The sequence below is a fragment of the Felis catus genome, chromosome C1, assembly GCF_018350175.1.
Source record: "Felis catus isolate Fca126 chromosome C1, F.catus_Fca126_mat1.0, whole genome shotgun sequence".
NCBI lineage: Eukaryota > Metazoa > Chordata > Mammalia > Carnivora > Felidae > Felis > Felis catus.
In genome coordinates this window covers 26,039,691-26,062,782 of record NC_058375.1, presented here as the reverse complement: position 1 = coordinate 26,062,782, position 23,092 = coordinate 26,039,691, and the positions used below count along the sequence as shown (strand labels likewise).

At 50.2% G+C, this 23,092-nt stretch overlaps 1 protein-coding gene across 3 annotated transcripts in view; it reads right to left on the bottom strand.

Annotated features, from left to right (window-relative positions):
* CC1H1orf94 (chromosome C1 C1orf94 homolog) overlaps positions 1 to 23,092 on the bottom strand; it is a 36,851-nt gene that overhangs the window by 5,858 nt on the left and 7,901 nt on the right. The window contains exons 2-5 of one of the 3 annotated variants that reach the window (XM_011284744.4): positions 11,124 to 11,812; positions 8,059 to 8,319; positions 6,851 to 7,026; positions 2,522 to 2,599 (exon numbers count right to left, since the gene is read on the bottom strand). In XM_011284744.4, coding sequence (XP_011283046.2) covers positions 2,522 to 2,599; positions 6,851 to 7,026; positions 8,059 to 8,319; positions 11,124 to 11,812 — 1,204 coding nt within the window. Of the gene's footprint in view, positions 1 to 2,521; positions 2,600 to 4,910; positions 5,046 to 6,850; positions 7,027 to 8,058; positions 8,320 to 11,123; positions 11,813 to 23,092 lie in introns of those variants that run through there. The other 2 variants (XM_023258443.2, XM_019836619.3) reach the window with 2 other exon arrangements.

The window sequence follows — 23,092 nt, the reverse complement described above, 5'->3', positions numbered from 1 at the left end:
CTGGGAGGCAGGACCGTTACTATTCCCACTGTAGGAATGAAGAAATGGGGTTCAGAGAAGTTAAGACCTTGCATAGTAAAGTGCTTCAAGGTGTCAGAGTTGTAGTGAGAAGCCCCAAGGCACACCGCTGTACCGCACCTCCACGCATGTTCCCTCTGGAGGCTGGAGGCATGCTCCTCCGTCCTGGCCCTCCCCATGTCTCCCCCAGAGGATACATAGGACTGGGTGATGCTGGACATGGGCACCAAAACCCCAAGATGACAAGCTGAAAGTCAGAAAGGGCCAAGGGCTCAAAGAGAGAACCCAGGAAGACACCTCCCAGGACAGACACCTGCAAGAAAATGGCGGAAAATCCCCCTGGTTTTCTTGGGGGTGGGGGTGGTGGGTGGAGTCCCGGACCTGGGAGGGAACTGACGTGAGAGAGGAGACGGGGGTCCTACAGCTGATACAAACTTTCTTTAGAAAGGTACCCTAACTACATGTAACAGCTAAACACCATACAACGGCCACGTATGCCGTTCTGGAACCATCTCCAGGATACTCTCTGCTGACGAAACTAATGTTAGAACAGTGTGCCCAGAAAGCGGCATTTGTACAAAATGTTTGTATAAATAGATACCACTGGAAAGATGCTTGAGGAACCAGCAACAGTGACTCTGACATTTTTAAAAATTTTGTACCATGTTCTTATATTACTTTTTCAGATGCACACACGCCCAGAAGGTCGCCTCAGTGCGAACTCTTTGGAGCTAGGTGGGGGCTAGGTGGTTGGTATCACTGTTTGTGGGGTGGGGGTGACTGACTGAGATTCTGTGAGCCGGACTGTCTCCTCTCTGTTCTTCTTCAGGATGCAGATTCCCTACTGCTAGAGAAATAGTTCTGGCCCAGCTAATAAAGTAGGCTCTACCTATGGGCCCTTCTCTACCCTCTGGAACATTCCAACATACTTCAGGTCAGGGGGGCAGTTTGCAGAGAAAGGGTGGGGCTCCCTGGGGGGAGAAAGGAGAGCCAAGGAGTGTAAGTCTGAGTGTGTGTGTGTCGGGGGGTGGGGGGGTCTGTCCACCTGTGTGTGAGGGGCCAAGACCAGCCTGGGGATGAAGAGCAGTATTAGCTTCTCTCCTCACACCCCCGTTGCTGCCCCAAGACTCTCAGTCTCTCTGAACACACTTGTGTGTGCAGCCTGGGGGTGTGCATATGACTATATCTTCATGTGTGTCTCTGTGTGTTTGCATTTGTCTCTGCTGCTTTATTTTGATACTGTGTTTTTGTGTATCTGTGTCCAAGAGGCAGTAAACCATGGTCATTGGCAGCATGGACTCTGAAGCTGAGCTGCCCAAGGTCAAACTCCTAATTTTGCCATCGGGTGATTTTTAAGCACATATCCGCTACCCACGGAAGCAGGGGTGCCAAATTTAGCAAACAAACAAAAAAACATATCCAGTTAAACCTGAATTGCAGATGAACAGCAAATAATTTTTTAATATCGGTGTGGCCCATGCAATATTTGGAGCTAACTTATACTAAAACTCTACCCACCATCTATCTGAAATTTAACTGGGTGTCTCGTATTTTAACTGACAAACTGACATGGAAGGGTGTGAGTCCCCAGCCCCATTGATGCCGGGCAAACCCATGTGATTTTCCTTGGCCAGTGGAAAGTGGGTAGGCACACATCCCACGTGCTGGCTCTACGTCGAGGCGCTCGGAAGCATCACGTGTTTCCGCTCACCCCTCTGGCACTCCGGTCATCCACCGTGGCAGGAGCCAAAGCTACCGTGTCTTGGTCCCAAAAGGAGGTCACATGAAACAGGCTTGAACCCAACCCCAGCCCAGCTCAACCAACTCAGAGGCCTATGAGTGAAAAATAAGTATTTATTGTTGAAAGCCTCTGAGGTATTGAGGCCATCTGTTGCCACAGGAAAAGCTAACTAGTATGTTAACTTTGAGACCTTGTGCAAGTTATTTAATCTCTCTGTGCCTCAGTGTCCTCATCTTTAATCTATTTCATAGGGCGGTTGTGAAGTTCATGCAGGTAAAGCCCTTATCTTTTTCTCTCTCTCTTAAAGTTTATTTATTTTTGAGAGAGAGCTAGCATACTTGCGTGAGCCTCTGGGGGTGGGGGTAGAGAGAGAAGGGCACAGGGGATCCAAAGCGGGCTCCATGCTGACAGTAGAGCCCGATGTGGGGCTAGAACTCATCAATTGTGAGATCATGACCTGAGCCGCAGTCGGATGCCCAACCGACTGAACCACCCAGGCGCCCTGCCCTTAGTTTATGCAGGTTAAGCCTGTAGAGAACGGCTGGCACATAGTGAGGGCTCTGCAGGTGCCAGCTCTTATCACCAAGAGACACTGGTTTGTCTCCACATGCACACTGGCCTCTGTGCCTGTTCTCTGGGGCTAAGGGCGGGCCAGGAAATATATGGCCAGTGCCCAGCTGGATAAAGACGAGGCAGCAGATGTCCTTCTGACTTGAAGGCCTTTGTGGAGCTGGGACAGAGGTGGGCAGGTTGTCTACTCACCTGTCGGGAATAACAGCCCAGCTGGGGGTGCAGGGCCTGCTGATAGGGCATCCTGGCTGCACGCTGTGGATACAGGCCCTGCAGAGAGAAGGGGGAGGCTCAGCAGTGTGGGGAAAAGGGCTCCCAGCCAGCCAGAGAGCAGTAGCCGCTCAGCCCAAAGACCAGCTCACGTGCCTGGATCGCCAGCCTGCTCGAGTCCGTCCCACCACACTGCCGGCCAGACCCACCCGCCAGTTAGTCCTGTCCAGCCATCAGGCCAAACAAGCACAACTCACCCCACACAGGAAGCCCCTTCTTGGGCAGGATTCATAGCCCTTGGGGTGAGTATTTAAGGTAAGACCTTGAGGAACCTGATTGCCTCTTGAATCCCAGATCTGCCCCTTGGTGGCTGTGTGACTTTGGGAAAATCACTTCACCTCTCTGAGCCTCTTTTCCCTTATCTACAAAATTATATGTGTTTGGACCTGGAAAGCCTGTGAAAGTAGCTACATTATTTTTTTTTTGCTATTTCACCCTTTGTCCTTTCCCCAAACCCCATTCCTGCCCCAAGACAGGAGGTATCGATGTACATCTGTGTGTATGTGTGTGTCAGTTTGCATCTGTGTTTATTTAAACACATCAACACGTGTGCTTCCCTTTGTGTCTGCAGTTGCGTGTTTCGGGTGCATTAGTTGAGGTCCCTGATGCTGTGTGTCTATGTGCCACATGTACACCTGAGTCTGTACCTTATGATGAGGATTGGCCCAAAGATCAATGAGCTAGTGCCTCTAAAGGGCTTAGAACAGTGCCCAGCACATAGTGAGGATTCTGCAAATGTGAGGGATTTTTAGCATTTCTCACTGCTCCCCACCCCTTGGAGAAGCTGTCTGGCAGTTCAGCCTGATGGAAAGTGGAATCTTTATTTTGAACTCTGTCTGGGGTGGCCTCAGGCATCCATGTATACACACACACACACACACACACACACACACACACACACACACACACCCTGCTTCTGTGGGTGGCGTCAGATCATGGCCCCTCTAATCTCAGACTGCCTCTACCTGCCAATTCAGAGTCATCTCCTCAGATGCTGCTCAAAGCACCCCTCAGGCCAGTATGTCTTTCCCAAAGATTCCAAACCCTGAGATGTTGCCTTCATTCTGGGCTCAGCTTGTGGCAACTATCAAAGTGTTGGTGGCTGACACTGTACCCTTGATGACTTCCTCAGAGCCCATGAGCTCCTCATCAAAGGCTCCAGAATTCCTGACATGGGGCCCTATCTTCCAGGTCCCCAAGTTTACACATCCTCTAAGAACCTCTCCTTGGTCTCTGCTCCCAACCAACTGACACAGACCGTGGTCAGGCCCCTCCCGCCTCCACCAGCCCCTTCACCTGCATCCCAGACCCTGCGGCCAGGGCAACCCCTTCACCACCATGACCACAGCCTGGTCTCTGTGACCCCGGCCGTGGCCTGACCCTGGACAGAGAAGTTGGACAGATGGGGCTGTTCCAGCTGGCAGCCAGCTCCGAGGCCATGTTCTGTGTGTCCGTCTCCCTCCCCATCAGCCTTGGCTCTGTTATACACAGCAAACTCCCCCAGGCCACCATCCCCTCCACATCGGCCTGGGCCGGGCTACCCCTCAGGCCTGTGCAAGACAAACAGCCACCTTCCTGCTCCATCCTGGATGGATTTTCAAGAGGCTGGGCCACATGCATCAGCATGAGCAACACACTATCTGACTTTAAGGATGTTGCTAGTTGTTCAACTTGCAATTCTGGAAAATCGAAAGCAAGGTAAATAAACACTCATTCTTCTTTCCTTGAGGTCATGGACTCTTTCCACTCTCCCTCCTTAACTGGGAGCAGCATTCCTTTATGCCAAGCAGCCCAGGGCACTCTGGAGTTCCTTGGTGCTGTGGACTTAGTCTTTCATGGCTCTGCATCGCTCCGCATCGCTCCACAGTAGAGTTCTGAGCAAATTGGCTTTGGGACCTCATCTTTATTCCTAACGCCAAGCAGGAAAAGAGACTAGGATAGACCATTCCCTGTGTCTCCTCCAGGTCTTTGGAGTTCCCTGACCCTGTTTCCTAGGAAGACCAGGGCTGAATAATAATAAAAACCAACATCTGTATCACACTTTAGATTTTTCAAAGCTCTTTCTCACCCATGAACTCAATTAACCTTACAAGCGAGTCAAGCGTATGCTGCTGCTGTGGCTGCTGCTTATTATCATGAGCCCATTTCACAAGTGAGGAAACCAGGGCTCAGAGCGTTTAGCTAACTTTAACTTGCCCAAGGCCACACAGCTCAAAGGCAGTAGATTCCTTTAAACCCGAGTCTGCCGATTCCAAAACCTGCCTTTTTTTTTTTATTAAATCAGGCCCCTTGACGAGCTGTCTTGAAGCTGGATGGCATTATGAAATCACGAGGAGCTGGAAGAAGGTAAACTGCACTGTTCCCCATCACTACCTGGGAGGGTGAGCGTCTCCAGCCGAGGCCAGGAAGCCGTGGAAGCAGCCCTGCCCTGCAAACACTGCCATCTCTGAAAACAAAGGGTCTCTGCTCAGGTACGTTCGAATCTCACTCCCTCCAAAAAGTCAGGTCAGAAGCAGGTGTCATAGCAAGGAGCTGCTATCTCCTCTTTATAAAGCAAGCCATCATGAATCAGCTTTATATGCCGAGCCGTGAGGGCACTTAGAGTGGATCGGTTTACACTGCATAAAAGTATGCAACTGCTTCTTTCAGAGGTGGGGTGTGCACACAGGGCTGTTCTTTGATTTGTTCCTGACGTGTGCTGGACTGTGAGCTTGTCTGTCATCTTCGAATGCCCTCGCCTGGCCAATGCTTGGCCTCTAGTCAGTGTCGAGCAAAGGTTTTTGAATTACTTAAATGAATGAGTAAACACATAAATAAAAATGAACACATCGGTGAGTCAGTGAATAAATGCCTGAAGAGTAAACAAGCAAACACAAACGTGCAAGGGTGAAGAGTACTGGAGAAGGGGTCGGTGAGTGGAGGAGGGCATGCGGGCACTTCTCTCAAGACTGATGTAAGGAGGATCCAGATATGGGACCCGAGTGTGAGGCTTTCTGTCCTGCAGGAGGAGAGGGCGGGCCCTTGTCCTCTTTAGCAAACAAACAAACAAAAAAGGCTTGAAAGCAAAACATCAAAGGGAAAGAAAGCTTAGCTTCTGTTTAAGATTCTGGGGCTAAGGCTGGTGCACCGGCCCAGAGAGGCTTTATATGGGGCAGAGAAGATCTGCCTTCTGCTCAGGGGACATCTAAGCCATAAGGCTTGCTGCTCTGCTATAAAAGAGGGAATGACACAGGGAGCCAAGGAGAAGTGGAAGGGGAAGGGACACAGAGAGAGGACAAGATGACTTTCAGGTGTCTTGTCTTCTCTATTTGCTCTCTCCATGCTTTGCTGGGCCAGGCTGGGGCAGCAGGTTCCCAAGGACCTGACTGTTACAAGTTGGCATGTCCCTCCGGTACACCCACGTGCCGCTCTGGAGAGGTGCTGGGGCGGGGGCCAGAAGACTAAGTAATCCTAGACACTGAGCGCCTTTCCTGGAGAAGCTGAGCACTACCTAAAGGGACTATTTAAGCTACTGAATTGAACTCAAGTTTAAACCAGAGTGGACATTGATTTGATTTTTTTCTTCCTTCTGCCCAGTGGGCAGCAACTCTTAAGGGAAATTGACTTAAATAGACAAACTAAAGAAACTACATTTTCCTGCATAAGTAAGTTCTGTGAGTAAAATTTCCAGTCCTGCTACATGTGTTTCTGGTCACTAATTCCCTTTAGGCTATTAGGCTATGAACCCAAGACTGAAACTGTGTATGCCAGGCCACCTTCACTGGTACAAGCTAAGACCACTCAGATGTCGTTGAAATAAGGTGGCCATACAATTTGGCGTCCACACCAGGGCACTTGAGAGTGAAAGGGCGTGCTTTTAATAATTATGCCAGGACAAAAGTCCTAAACCCGGACTGTCCTGAGTACTCTATAGGACACATACCATCCAGGTAACAAGGAAGCACTAGCAGGTGGGTGGGAAGCTGGGACCACACCATCATCCTATGCTGGGAGTCTAAGCACTTAAACGGCCAAAACTAGCAAAGCAGATCTGGAATACACAGCATAGAGTGAACTGGAATTCAGACAATGGAAAATTTAGAAGTGTGTGTGTGTGTGTGTGTGTGTGTGTGTGTGTGTACACCACACAGTTGGTCTGATGTGGCTGCAAGGAAGAGAATAACAAGTCTAAAGCCTCTTTGTGAATCAGGCTCCCCATAAGCCACAGCTTCTCCGTGGCTGGAAGCTGGACAGCCAGACCCACTCACTCACCTGATACTGTGGGAAGGGGGAGTGATTTGTCAACACGGGCGGAGGTGGATAGTTGAGGTTGAGCCACAGTGGCTGGTTCAAGGTTGCTGAGGTCCAGGCTGTGGCAAAGCGTGGGGTGAATACATTCCCTGTGTACTTGAGGTTGTTCTTGTCGGCCACTGTCACAGGTGGGTTAACTGCAAGTCACAGGAGAGGTAGAGTATTTCAGGGATTGGAGAAGAAAGAGGCCAGGACACCCTCAGCACCGTGACTACCCCAGGATTATTGCTCTCAGATGTCAGGTCTTTTAAGCTCCAAGACTCGGGTTCTTCAAAGTTTGGGTGACTTTCCAACTACAGAAAAACATCGTTAGCACACACCTGGCCAATTTGGAAGAAGTGAGAATCCCAGCATGGTCTGGCTTAGAGCTCTTTCTCCATCATTCACTAGTAAAGGAGATGGTTTAGCAAGAAAAAACAATAACCCAGGTTGCTATGGCTATATTTCACCTAGGTACAAAACCAAATTCTTTCAAGTGCTTTACAAAAATCCAGTTTTATACCAACAATTGCTATGTTGTTGGAATTCATTCTTACCAAGTTATTAAAGCAGTCCCCTGGGACATGTACTTGGCAACACCGAGAACCTTATATACGTTATTGTACCTATATTGGAATCACTTTTTAAAAATCTCAAACATTATTTAACTAATATGGTACGACCCCAAGTTAGTCTGAATGAATGAGATTTGGTTGAGTTGTTCTGGGATATGAATCCTAGGTTCTCTCCCTCTATAATATGTCCTGTGAGCTTATCACAGAGTCAGAGCTGGGACCTCAGTTTCCCCTTATGGGCATCTTTTTTGGGAAAGGAGTTCTGACTGAAACAGTTGTAAGGAGAGAAAGCAGGGACACGAATAATCTCAATGTAGAAATAATAGGAAGCATGGATTTTTCTTGGGCTTGAGCAACTTGAGGGGACATGAAGCACCCTGGCTCCGAGTTGTATTCAAATTGACCACTAATGATGCCCATGGGACCCTGAAAGCCACCTGTATTTCCCTAGTAGTTGTATTCCTGATGAGGGACGTAGGAGAAAGTCATTTCCCCATTTTATGAGTTTAGAAACTGACACCCAGAGAAAGACAGTGACTCAAAGGCAGCCATTTGGCGGCAGAGTTTCTGGATTCCCTTCCTCTACAGATGCTCCCCTGGGCACACTCAACTCACGTTTCAGCTCCAGCCCGTCCACCTCCACTTTGCTGCGAAGCTTCAGCTGCCCGCTGGAGTTTTTGGTGGCCCCAAGAAACTCATAGAGCAGGTTCTTCTCGGCTGGCCATACAGACTTCGTGGATGGCAGGGCCATGGACATGGAGCCTATTGGGTCACTGCAACTCTCCTCACCACCGGTGTCCTTCCGGCTCTGGGGCCACTGACTGAGAAAGAGGCTCTCTCGACCCTTGGTTGGATCCTTGGTGCTAGGGTTCCATTCTACAGCAGGAGAGAAACTGGGTCAATGGCTCTGGAAGGCCAAGTGCTGGATGCTGGGAGAACCCTCTTGTGGACAAAGTGACAGGTCCTCCCTAACACACACCTGGGACTCAAAGCACTCTGGAGCCTCTCTGCCAGCCCAACCCAGTCCTACTCTTCTCCCTGGAGCCTTTGTGGACCATTGCCCATTCCAATCTTCCCCTCTCATGCATGCATACATGGATCCATCCACCCTCCATTTGTACCTTCCTCCCTTCCATCCATCCATTCTCCCTTTCTTCCATCCAAACTTCCTTCTTCCCAATTACCTTTCTTTTCTTCTCTTCTTTTATTTTCCTCCTTCCCCTTCCTTCCTTTTTCCCTCCTTTCATTCCTATCTTTTTTCTTTCCTCACTCCCTCTTTTTTTCCCTCTCTTCTCTCTATTCATCCACAGTGCCGACCCTGGATACAAAGCTGCCTTCAGGGGGCCCCTGGCTTAGTGGGGGAGACACACATTCCTGCAGAGCACATGGTCTGCACCGAGGTCCAGCCCCTCACCATGGACTCTGCTCCTGCTGTGCCGCTCGCTCATGGGCAGTGCAGCCCGCCCGTCAGTGCTGGGCCCTGACCTGAGTCCTGAGGACACTGTGATGAGTCAGAGCTAGACTCAGCCCTGCAGGAGCTCACAACAAGGAGGGAGAGAGAGACAGACCCAGAAATAGCTCCAGGACAAGACAGATGGGGACCGTGAGGTGACAGAGGGACACAGTGGGAGAAGAGGGTGGCTGAGACGGCTTCTATCTGAGACGGTCAGAGGGTTTCCGGAAGGAAGTGGGCCTTCAGTGAGGCCTTGCATGCAGGAGTCTGGAAAGGTGGCACTGCGGGAGAGGGCGTCAGAGAGACATGATGAGTCCCTGCATGGGGATGGGGCCAGGCTCAGGTCTCCTGCCAAATAGACTGAATGGACTGCCAGCATGAGGATGCTGCCTGGACCATTGTGGAACCCTCCACACCCGTATTTCCTTTTGAGTAAAAGGAACTCATTCTTCAAACAAAATTAACTATGGTTGAAATTATATACATGGGGGTTTGTTTGTTTTTAAGGCATTGTCTGGTTGGAGTAGTGCTCCCCACTCCTACCCCAACCTGGAGGTTTTGCAGGTCTCCCTGGAGCTTGGCTGGGAAACGGCCCTGGACAAACAGCAGGTGCCCTCAGATCATTCCCATAGTGGCTGGATCGGAGGACCTGAGCCCCGTGTCACCTGTTGAGAGTGGATCTGATCCTACCAGCTCTTGCCCCCACCACAGTCCAGTGGCCTGTGGCTGAGTGTGGACAGAACTGGGCCTGCCCTCCTAGTGCCATCCCAGCCAAGGAAAGAGTGCTATAGTCTGAGCCAATTTAGGAGAAAATGACATTTTTAGCAAAACATGTCCCTAGAGTCTCTTCCAAGAGTTTCTCGGGTTGCCAAGTTTAGCCCCCAGCCAGTGTGCTGAAATAACGGTACCCACTAATAATAGCCCTTTCCCCAGAGACCCACACACCTGCAGTCTCTCACCCACCTCCCATCGCCTTGAACACACTTGCCACTCACTCAGCTCCAAAGCTCCCTCTTCTAACATCTGTGTACACAGACAGACACACATACACACACACTCCTGCCTGTCATTCCTCCGCCTCACTCACACGTACACAACTATGCACACAAGACACACACATTCAGATGCACTCACACCCGCATTTTTTCTAGCAAGCATACTCACATCTGTAAAGTTCCCTTTGGCACACAGACACACACAGGTAGCGGGCGCGGCGGGTGGGAAAGGAATACCTCCAACCCAGCGGCCCCATCCGTCAGGGAGCTATCCATACATCCTTTCTGGAGAAGGAGATGGCAGGAAAGTCCCACCCTCCGGGCAGGGTTCCACCCTCACACGCACAGCCCATGGCTCCAAAGAGGCCACTGGCTCCCAGAGACTCTTCCTAGGACCCAGAGTCCAGCTTGCTGTCCCCAGCTCTGATTTCTCAGCCTTCCGATAATGCTCCAGAACACAGAACACGCACCTGTTTTCTTAAGGAGAGGGATCTGAGCCTTCACAACACAGGGATCTCAGCTATCCATCCACGCTCACAGCCTGGGGGTAATTTTTCTTTTGGTTGACAGGGGTATGGTCAACTCTCCTAGTAACTGCTGGCTGTGGGCAGATGCCACTGCCATCAGTCTGCCTTGGAACCGTCCAGTCTGAGTGGCTGGATCAGAAGGGGCACAAGATGCAGAACCTGGGAGTGAGATGGGGGGGAACAGTCCCAGGGAACAAGTCCAGAGCCAAGAGTCTGAACTAAACCTGGAAGGTTTGCACATTCACTCCCAGGGCCCAGGGTGAGGACCAGTCCTCATGGTCAGAACAGGTGCCTTTATCGGAAGCCAGATGACACTGTCTGCTAATCAAATTTCCCTCCTATCTGGCTTAAGGTCCCCATGCTGCAGTTACAGCTGGGGTAAACGCTTCCCTCAACATACTTTGAGTACCCGGATTCAAAAATTGAGCCCGTTACCAAATGTGCCTCTATCTCCCCTCAAAGTGCGCTGGGATCAAGGCCACCACGTTTGCTTAGACAAGCTGTGCCCCATACATGGGCCTCCAGCAGAGGGGCCTGTGGGTGCAAAAAGCAGGCTGCACAACTTGGGGCCCGCACCCACCAGAGAGACCACTGCTCCCCACTCTGCACAGAGATGCCATCTGCACCTGCTGCAACCCTGATTGGCTTGCTGGTAAGTCCCTCCCTGCAGGCTCATCTACTGGCCCTGCTCCCAGGCCCACTCACCCATCAAGAGGTGCCCCTCCATAGCAGAGTCAGCCTCGGGCTTGGAGCAGATCTTCGCAAACACTGGGAGCTGCCTCTTCTGAGGAGGGAGCTCAGGGAGCTTCTCAGGGGGTGCAGACAGAGGCGGAGGCGGCAGCAGTAGGAATGGCCCCAGCCCCATGGGCTCCCTGGATCCTGGGCCACCGAACATGCTGTTCTGCAAGAAGTCCTTGATGACCCTTGTCTCCTCCAACACCATCTTGTTGTCAGGGGCCTTGGACGTTTCTGTGGACTTGAATGGGAACTGAGCCAGGAGCTTGCCGATCTCTGAGTTAGAGGCACCCAGGCTGTGGCCCCCATCGTCTGTCCCCTTGACACTCTTGACCTTAGCAGCACGCAGAATTCCCGTGACAGTAGACATGACAGAATCACAGTCCGGCCGGCTGCTGATGACAGACATGGCCACCTTCGGCTCAAGAAGTGTATCACCAGCAATGATGGAGGTCCCCGGGTACTCACTGCCGTCGGCCACCGGAGGAGGTATGAGAAGGCAGGGAGCCAGCTGTCTGGGTCCCTCAGGAGAGATGCCGGGGGCCTCCAGCTCCTCCGAGCTCTCTGTGACCAAAATGAGGTGCTCTTTGGTCAGGCTTAAGAACTCCTGCTCCACCAACAGGGAGATCTCATCTTTATCACGGCTGAGCTCCAGAGCTCTGCAAACAGATCAGAAAGACAGGCAGCTTTAGTGCCAGCTCACTAGGGGTGGCTCCGTGGCAGGGCCCAGGCCCCAGGGAAAGGGGAGGAAGAAAACACGTCTCCAGGCCAAAGAAACCTACTGCTTTCTCAAGACAGAAAATGGACAAACAGTGGGTTCCCAAGAGGTTTCTACACATGCCAGCACCAAGAGCACAGTTCTGGGAATTGGGACACCTGGGTCCTCTCCAGATACTATGTCTTGCTGAGTGAGCTGAGCCTTAATTTCAATCCAGCCCTTCCTGTTCGGTTGTGCCCAGGACCTGAAACAAGGAAAGACCAGCTGCACAGGGGTCAGGAGTGAGCCGACAGCTCTGAGCGTAGAGGCCAGAGTGCTGGGGCTGAGCGCCAGGAAACCCAAGACTCACTGCCCCGTGGCAGGGGGAGGGAAGGGACTGTGGAGTGGACAGCTGGACTCATGCCCTGCCTCCCTCACTTCCCCGCTGGGACCTTGGGTAGGTTGCTTAGCATCTTGACACCCTGTCTCCTCATCTGGTTAACAGGAATATCATAGATGTACAAAGCACCGTGGACAGCGTCTGGCACAGAGTAAGGGTGACACGAGGGTGTCTACACCTGTGTCAGCTCGGTTGGGCTCTGGATCCTGGAGTCCATACCACTGCCCCGTGGCTACCCATGTCCCCCCCGGTTGACATGGCCCTCCAATCAGATCACAGTCTCTGGGCTGAGCCCAACTTCCCGTGGGCAGCTGCAGTTGCTTGGTCCGTGCACTGATTCACATGCATCTCCCTGTACCTACACACTGGCCCCTACCTGCACCTCACACAACAGAATGGCAATCCTGTTGGCCTGGCTTGTGGCCCAGCCTGCCTCACTAGCATCTTTGGCAAGGGGGCATCTTCCTCCCTGGCACTCCCAGAAGGACCATGACTACCTAGCTTAAAACCATCTGCTATCCATATTTGGTGGGCTCCCATAAGAAGTCGATGAGGTGCTCTAGAAAGAGCATTCTGAAAACTTCTCAGTGCTCTCTCCTGGGAGGGGGTGGTGAAGACAATGAAGGGGCAATGGGGGGGTGGGAATGAAAATGCCTCATGAATGGAGCTCTGCCAATGGGGACATCTGGAGCACACCCCTACTCTCACAGTTCATCCCGAGGGCTCAGTGAGTCCCACAAACAGGGACTATGAATGTTCGCAGCAGGGATGTGGCTTCCTGGTAATGCTCTTTGTATATGAGCACATGCACGCTCACCTGTGTGCAAGAGCAAATGCACGCACGTGTGGGTGTATTTGACGCATACACACGTGCAGGCACAAAATGTCTCGCACGTTACCACACACAGAACCAGGGGGAAAGTCACTGCATTTGACAGCCAATCAGAATGGACATAGGCTACAGTCCCAGAGGCTTCCTCTGTGCCAGGTATTACCCCCCTCGTTGCCAGGTCCTGATGAGGCCCAGTGGGGTGTAGCAAGGTTGCTGGGTGGCCAGGGTAAATGGGAAACATTGGGAAGAGCTGAAGATATGGGAGTGCCTCACTATTCTAACAACCGAGACAGCCATGCCCCCTGGTCACCAGCTGCGCACGCGGCCTCAGCAGACTTAGAAGCAGAGCGAGGTACCAGAAAAAAGCAGATTCTGGCCAAACGGGTCTGGGTCTCAATAGGGTGCTAGAGCCTATTTCATGCCAGAGCCCAGAACCTCCAGGCCTCCCCTGTAGCACGGGCGTGACACCTGTACCGGCAGTAATGGCATAGGTCTGAGAACGTGGTGAGGTGCCCGGTGCTGGCTGCAGTGGGAGGGTCCTGGGAGCTCAGGAAGGTGGTGTGGCTGCAGGGAGGCTGGGTCATCTTCCATTCAGGCTTTCTTGATCCTTCCATGCTCTCTCCCCCCCCCCTTCTCTCTGCCCTCTCTCATTCTCTTCCTTTCCTCCATCCCATGTCTAGACTTTGTCTATAAATAGGCCCCACTCTCACTGCTGTGTCCCTGGGAACAATCAGAATAAAAGAGGCTACCAATCTGGGTTTTAGACCCCCTTCTTCTTCATCATCATCATCCTCAAAGGGAACAGGTGAGTCCCGAGTCACAGACACCAGACATTTAAAGGACCACTTTTTGACTCTCCCCTCTACAAAGCAAGCTATATACCAATAGATTTTCTAGAAAGACCTACTACAATGATATCAATTTTAAAACATTGTGATAATGGTATTGTGGTTTATGCTTAAAAAAAAACTGAGTCCTTATCTCTTAAAGATACATACAAAGTGTTTACAGATAAAATTATGTTTAAGATTCGCTTTAAACTTAATCCAGCAGGGTTGGAGGGGAAGATGGCAGGGTCATAGATGAAACAAGATGGCCACACATTGGCCATCACTAAAACTGCGTGACTGATAGGTACATGGGTTCATCACGTGCTATTTGCTCTACTTTTGGCTGTTTTTTTTTTTAATACAAGTGTTAGACATAGATACACATAGAAAAAAGTCTCACCACTTACTTAAGGCCAACTCTAAGGAGAAGTCGAGGCAGATTCTAAAAGACCCTCAGGACCTTGGGGCCCCTGAATCAAAACCCACCCACAGATGGTCCTTTCTCAGCACCTGATAAGACACTCCTACCTCTCCCCAACTCGGAATACAGGCAGAAACTGAGTATGAACCCCTATCCTTACTCTGGATACATCACAGCGGTCACGGGCCTCTTAGGAAGCTGGCATCCCCAGAAGGGACGGCACAGTGCCAAGAATGGAGGACCCACTCTGCTGTGGGCTGTCCATGTACCCCTGAAAGGCTCCACTCTGGCTGTGGGCCTTCCACGTACCCCTGAAAGGCTGCCCCCAGGCACCGAGGCTTCCCATGGGCCTCCACAAACCCCTATTTCCCTTGCGTCTGTCATAAATCCACTACAGAACAGACAGGAAGCCAGGCATCCACATACATGCTTGAATTTAATCCTCTCCACATTCCTGGGCAATAAACAGCATCATCCCCACTTTATGAAGGGGAAAAATTAAGCCTGAAAGAGGCCAAGGACCTTGTCAACTAGAAAGGGTGGGGATGCCAGTGGCTCTGGCTGCCTTTGCTGCCTCCTCCTACCGCATCCGGCTTCCTTTCCAGGGTCAGTTATCCAGCAAGGACTCCTACTCCATGGCTGGGCTTAGTTCCCCAATCTGAGTGTGATCAGGGCCATTGCTGGTTTCATTCCATCACTCCAGCCTGTGGAGGATCATCGCGGTGAATCCTGGGTCTGTCATCCATGGCATTAGCTGTCCCTGACAGCTCCATTTCAGCTGCATGTCTGATGAGCACGTCTTTTGGGTCTTCCGCCAATTTATGGATAGAAATGTTGAAGGGAACAAGCCCAGGGCCAAGCCTTGGAGACACTGCCGGATACCCTCCCTGCAGCCTGACAGTAATCCTGGCTCAACACTTTGGGGGAATAAATCAATCCAGTCACTATCGGCCCATCTCGACTTCTCCAAGACAGCCTTTATCAAGCACCTCGCCGCAATCAAGATTCATCGCACAGTTACAAGTCCCTGATCAAGGGTCTTCCTACCTGCCCCATCCACTCCCAAGAAAACAAGATTCATTTGCTCTTGTTTGTTCTAGAAAACTGCATGCCTGCAGAGTTAGGACATTCTCAGAACTCAGATCAATCCATTTCTCTGTTTATTAACCTCATGTTTAAGCCTTAATTTCAATCCATCCCTTCCTGTTCGGTTGTGCCCACTTAAGTGTTTATTTTCTTCATGGTATTAACCACTACCACACAGCATCTTTTTTTACATCTTTACTTCCCACAACAACATAACTTCCCTGAGGGCAGGAACTGTATCTTGCTCAGCACAGAGCCTCAAGGTCTAGAGCAGTGCCTGGCATACGACTCCAGTTCATTGAGAATTTGTTGAATCAATGGGTGGACTAGATCATGAACTTATCTTGACATCTCTTGGAGCTCTTGACATCAAGAGCTCTATTGCCAAATACTTCCCAGTTCCTTCCACTGGTTGCAAACTATCTTGCCTTGGTTCCATTTTCTAGCCCCCACGACTAGCCTGGCACCCCTCTAAGCTGGTCAGATGATACTAACCACATGCTCAGCCCCACCCTAAGAACTCCCCACCTCTGCACAGTGGTCCCACAGCAGACCCCACACAGAGCCCGCCTGATCTTCACAACCACCATGGGCTCCCAGAAAGATTTTTTCATTCTCCCCACGACTTTGCTGGGTTCACTGTCAAGTCTGTTCCCCTGCATTTCCTGGAATCTATCTTTTCTTCTCTCTTCCTAAGAAGTTTTGCCGATCCTGGCACCTCTCCCATGCTATTTGCTTTCTCCTTTGAGTTGGTAAAAACCATAAAATCTGCCACAGACTGTATCACAGTGAATCACTCAGGGAGGCTAACTCAGCTCCCGGGCACTGACAAGGAAAGAAGTCAGGACTGGTGCCGTGGCCCCAGGGGCCACCGCCACCTTTGCGTTGCCTACCTCCAGAAGTGACAGGTGCCTGAGTGAGTGCATCACGTCTGCATTCGCAGGGTACAGAGTCATATAAAAATAAAGGCTATTGACTGGTTGGCACCCCTTCCCAGAATAATGACTAAGCAAGCACACTGTTAGCTCCCAACAGCGGTTCTGTGTACATGATAACACAGAGCAAAGATGAAAACTGCTATTCAGCTGAGCCAGACAACAGAAAAATGCAAGCGGAAAATTGTTAGTGCTACAAGAGGACACCAAAACAAATATTTTCTTCCCACCGTGGCATTTCAGAACGACGACAAACACAGTACCCAAGCCCAGCGCCCAGGCAACATGGCTGACTGTGACTGAAGCAAGTGAAGGGCTCCAGGTCTGCCACAGACCTGAGCCTGAGTGACGGTCCCTCTGCAGACCGACCTCACTGACTGTGGATGAGGTTCTGACTTCCCTACCTGTCTGCATGGTTGGAGCAGCAGAGCCTGGTGGCCAAGAGCTCAGTCCCTGGAAAGAGTCAGAAACGGGACTCAAACCCTCACTGGTAATTGGGGGCCATACCTTAAGCAAGCTGGCTGACACATCTAAGCCTCAGGTTCCAGGCTCAACGAAATACAAAGAAGGCTTAGCACTTAATGGAGAGTTTGCAAACCAGCCAGGCACTGTGCTAGGCATTTTCCACGCAAAAGCCTCATTTTAATCCCCACAACAGCCCTGGTGGGGTAGGGTGGTAGACTGATTACAGTGATACCACCATTTTATCATGCCTTCCTGTATCCAGGCCCTTTGGTAGACCCCACCCATCTGGATTCAGTAATAAGCAGAAATACCTAGGAATAAATTTCACCAAGAAGGTGAAAGACCTGTACTCTGAAAACTATAAGACACTGATGAAAGAAATAGCAGATGACACAAATAAATGGAGAGGTACACCATGCTCGGGGATTAGAAGACTTAATGTTGATAAAATGTCCATACTGCCCAAAGCAATCTACAGGTTCAGTGCAATTCCTATCAAAATGCTATCACATAACTAGAACAAATAATCCTAAAATTCATATGAAGTCACAAAAGAACCCGAATGGCCAGAGCAATCTCGATAAAAAAAGAACAAAGCTGGAGGCATCACGCGCCCAGATTTCAGACTATACTACAAAGCTATAGTAATCAAAAGTGTATGGTACTGGCACAAAAATAGACACAGAGAGCTGTGGAACAGAACAGACAGCCCAGAAATAAACACCCGCATATATGGTCAATTAATCTATAGAAAAGAGGCAAGAGGGTACAGTGGAGAAAAGACAGTCTCTTCAATAAACGGTGCTGGGAAAGCTGGACAGCTACACTCAAGAGTGACCAGACCACATTGTTATACTACCTACAAAAATAAACTCAAGATGAATCAAAAACTGACATGTAAGACCTGAAACTGTAAAACTCCTAAAAGAAAACCAGCAGTAAACTCTTGGATAACAGTCTTAGCAATATTTTCTTCATTGTCTCCTCAGGCAAGAGCAACAAAAGCAAAAATAAACAATTGGGATTACATCAACCTAAAAAGCTTTTGTACAGTGAAGGAAACTAACAAAATGAAAAGGCAACCTACTGAATGGGAGAAGATATTTGCAAGTGATATACCTGATAAGGGGCTATTATCCAAAATGTACTGAAAATTCATATAGTTCAACACCCAAAAAAAAAAAAACACCACCAAATAATCTGAGTAAAAATGGGCAGAGAATGTAAATAGACATTTTTCCAAAGAAGAATACAGATGACCAACAGACACATGAAAAGATATTCAACATCACTCATCATCAGGCAAATGCAAAGCAAAACCACAATGAGAAATCACCTCACAGTTTTCAGAATGGTTAGTATAGAACAGACAAAAAATACCAAGTATTGGCGAGGAGAAAGGGGACCCTCATGCACTGTTGCTGGGAATGCAAATTGGTGCAGCCACTATGGACAACTATGGTTCCTCAAGAAATAAAAATAAAAATACCATCCAGTCCAGCAATTCTACTTCTGGGTACTTACCCGAAGAAAATGAAGACACTAATTTGGAATGATATATGCCCCTCTATGTTCATTGCAGCATTGTTTACAATAGCCAGATTACAGAAGCACTTTAAGTGTCCACCAACAGATAAATAAAGAAGATGTGGTATACACACACACAACGCATACACACACGAAGATTACTCAGCCATAAAAAAGAATGAAATCTTGCCATTTGTGACAGCATGGATGGACCTAAGGGTATTATGCTAAGTAAAATCAGGCAGACAGAGAACAGCAAATACCGTAGGATTTCACTTACATGTGAAATCTGAAAAACAACACAAATGAACAAACAAAACAAAATGGAAACAGACTCATAAATAGAGAACAAACTGGTGGTTTTCAGAGGGGCTGGGGGAGGAAGGAATGGGTGAAATTTGTGAAGGGAATTGAATTAAGAGGTACAAACTTTCAGTTATAAAATACCCCCTGCAGTACAGCTTAGGGACTGGAGTCAATAACACTGTACTGTAATAACTTTGCATGGTGACAAGACTTATGGTAATCATTCTATAATGTATACAAATGTTGGATCACTATGCTATACACCTGAAACTAATATAATATCATACGTCAACTCTAGCTCAATAGAAATAGAATGAAAATTAAAAACAAATTATATTTTATACAGAAAAGGAAAAGGAATAAGCAGAGAGTGCTTGGACATTAGGGCTTAACCTCTTGTTTGTCTCGGGACTTAGCAACTTCCATGTGAACGAGTGCGGGAGAGCCTGCTGGACGATGACACAGCCCACAGAGGGAAACCCCAAGGTCCTCCAGTCGGCCATGCCCACCTGACTGCAGATGCAGGTGAACACGAGCCACGTGCAGTCAGGCCCAGCCCCTTGCAGAAGAACCATGCGGCTGAACCCAGGCCACATTGCTGAGCCACAGAAAAGGGAGCTAAGTACAGAGTTGTGGGGTGGAGCCACTGAGCTCTGAGGTGATTTGTTATATGTCAAAGGCTAACTGACACAGGGAGATACAATTTTCCCAGATTTTAAAGTGAAGAAGCAAAGAGACAGAGAAGTTAGGTAATTTTCCCAAGGTCACAGAATTAAGAAGTAACACAGTGGATGCACTCAGGCCATCTTGCTCAGATGGCCACTCTTGTCACCACCAGGTCATACTGCTCTGAAAACCAAGAGGGGGATGCTGCGAGCGGGAATTCTAGGGGCACGTACCCAGGTTAGGGGAGCGGAAAGGGCCTTGTTGAGGAAGTGTCATTTAAGCTGGGGGAGAAAAGACACAAGTGTGTATTCAGGTAAATGACGCAAGGAAGAGCTTTCCAGATGCGGGAACTGCACGTGCGAAGACCACGAGGTGGGAAAGGGCTTGGTGCATTGGGCAGGACTGATGCTCAAGTGCCTGGGGCTCATTAAGGGCAGGGTCCCATCAGGCAAGGTTAGAGATAAAGGCAGGAGGGGGCACCTGCCAGCCTTGGAGTGATACTAGGGGACTTGATTCTAAAGGCAAGGGAAGCCACTGGGGAGATTTCAGCAGGCAGGTGCCAGGCTGTCGTTTCCCCAGACCAGATGTATTTCTCCCAGGGATCAGCCCAGAGGAGTGACAGGAGGGGACAAGGGCCCGAGCCAGGATCTATGCTGTGTCTTCTAGGTGCCGGGTGTTATACTTGGCACTTGTCCCCACAACAGTTACAAAGGATAGCTGGCATCTTCATTCCCAATTTAGAAAGAGGAAACTGAGGCTCAGGAATCCAAAACGTAAATTCAAGTTCACCCAAGAGCATAAGTGTTGGAACAGGATGGGATCCCAAGTCCACGTGGCTCCAAGCCTCTACCCACAGTCACCACTCCACATTGCCCAGAACAGTACAAGTGGGACACAGAACAGGGCCTTTGAGTTCAAACCCCAGCTCTGTCCTTTCAGCAATTCACCTCCCTTCTCTGCAGGAGGCTAGAGGCCAGGGAGCCAGCCAGGAACTAGGAGGTGGCAGAAGGCAGAACTTGGTGGGCAGGTGAGAGGTTGCAAGTGGGGGTGGGGAGGAGACACCAAAGGTCCCCAGCAAAGAGAGGCCTTCATCGTGGAGGCAGGGGCTCTGGCATACAGCCTGGTCCCATCCCTAGTGGGCACGACCCTTGCTTGACCGAGGGTGGTAGACGTTTCTGGGTCTTCCTGTCTGCATGAGGAGCAGAGACTCATTTTCTGTTGCCTTGGCATATTCATCACAGCACCCAGGATGCCCCACCCCACATGGAGGGAAGGGACACGGCCATCTCGGTCAAAGCTGCCTGTGTCTTCATCCGTCTTCCCTCTCCAGGTGTAAGATTCACTGAACCACCCTGGGGCTCCCTCCTCATGCACACGCCACAGCCATGCACACACACACCAATCCATGTGTACACACAGACATAGTAGTCATGTACACAAACACACTATAGCCATGTACACAAACCCAGGTGCACACACCCACGCACGTAGCCATGCAACGACCATACATACAAGGCATGTGCACACACACAACAACCCCACACACACATGCAAACACATGTACCACATCCATGCACATTTGTGCAAATACACCTCACCCATGTGCACTTTCCACACCCACCACAGCCATACACACATACACCCAACACACACACACACACACACACTCACACAAACACTGCCACAGCCTTGGGGAAAACTGGCAGGAAGGAAAGGCTTGAAAAGGAGGGTGGATTCCACCCATCACAACCCAGGGTCCCGGGCTCTGAAGGGTCTCAGTTTGGGGCAGAGGGTCACTTGACAGAGGCTGCAAATCTGCCATCCCAGCTCCTGTGCAGCTGGGTCCCAAAGGTCCCTGGAAAGCCGCCGAGCTCTGTCTGTCTGGGGAGCGCAGGGGGCCGGGGTGAGGGCCTTCAGAAAGCTGGCCTCCACCCGCCCTTCGCTCTCGGGCTGTGGGAGGATTAAGTGAGAAGGTGAATGCGAAGCACTTGGTAAACTGTAACCAGCGCTATGCAAATGTTAGCAGCTCAGACCGACGGAGAGAGAGAGCCGGTGGTGTGGGAGAGCCAGCCAGCAGGCTACGGGCGGGAGCCCTGCTGACCCCGCGCTGCCCAGGGCCCCAGGCTGGTGGGGCTGGAGAGTGGCGGAAGTTGCTGAAACCTTGTCATCGGCACCGTGCGGATGGCGATAGCACCCGGCGTTAGAGGAGGCAACCCTGTGAAATCCCTCAGCTGCCCCGATGCCAAGCCTGGACTTCACGTCCCTCTCATTTCTTCGCAAGGCCTTCACGTAGACTAGAGCCCATTTTTTATGACGTCCTTGGCACACACTTACAGCTCACTCAATAAAGCTCAGTCTCCTTCCTTCACGTGCTTCTTTGGAACACCTCCTTCTCAAAGCTATGTCCCTTTTAAATCTGAGGAGCTGTCATCTTTGACCCCCAAAGTACCTGAGAACTTTCATACATATGCACAGGAGTCTGGAAGGAAACTGTTCCAAATGCAGATCCCTGGGCACTCGTGGGGGGATGGCAGTTCAGTTGGTCCAGAGGAAGGTCTAGGCATCTGCGTTCTGAGCAGGTATCTCTCTGTCTCTGACCCTCTTGGTTTTGATGCAAATGAGGTGGGAATTTCCTTCAGATACCTTCCAGCTCCTCCCTGCCTGTCCCTTAGGGCAGGTGGGACAGAAAGCCAAGAAGGCAGAGCGAGACACCTCCCCCCCACTCCTCCCCACTGCCCCTGGAGGGGACAGGAGGGGACAGGAGAAGCTCAGAACCACTGGGAAGCAGGCAAGGGTGGGGGCTGGCCTGGGACTGGAAGGGTTTGGGGTGGGGGCACTCGGTGGGCTGGAGATTAAGACAGGAGATGCTGGGGAGTGACTACAGCAGTAAAGGAGCTTCAGCTACGGCTGCAGAGCTACAGAGTGATTCGTATTGTTCAAATTATCTTTAAAACTTTTCATTTGAATCTGTTTAATAAGAGAAGGCTTACCCTAAGGAAGAGGTATTTTTTTAATGTGACTTGGGAGCTGAATTGGAAAGAACGTTGCAACAAAGATATTAAAAAGGGGATTAAAACAAACCACCGGTGGCCCATCTCTGCAGGCTCCCACAACCTGCGACACAGCTCCTGAAACCATAAAATTAAATTAAAAAGGGGGACACAGGACATGGGACGTTAATCGTGATTCATCTTCCCTCTGCTGCTCATGGCTCCTGGTGCTAAGCAGACACGGAAGAGCTATCCCGATGGGATCCCGGTGTCCAGGAAGGAGCTCAGGTCTCGAAGCCTCAGGGGGTTTCTAGCTCTGCTTCACCCACTCCTAGCGTAGCAGGAGGACTCTGGGCAAGTTGCCTGGACTCTGAGCCTCAGCTTCCTCATCTGTAAAATGGGAGTAATATTGACCATCTACTGGGAAGGGCTGCTAAGACAACGAGATACACAGAAAATTAAAATATAGAGCCTGGCATATATCAGATGTTCAAGAAAACATTAGTTCCTCTCTCCGCAGCTTAAGACAGAGGAGGGAAAAACCCTGCAATGTCTTGCCTTATTGATATTCTGTCCTTGGGTCACTCAATGCTTCCTCTGATGACTGTGACCCATTGCTTGGATCCTGGCCACCTCTGGGCTTCACGCTCTCCTTGCAGTGGCATTTTTATGGTTCATCCATCATTCACTTCCTCATTCATTCATACACACCGCATAGCAGCCACCAAGTGCCAGGAACTCAGCTGGGCACTGGGAAGACAAAGATGAGTAAGACACAGTCCTT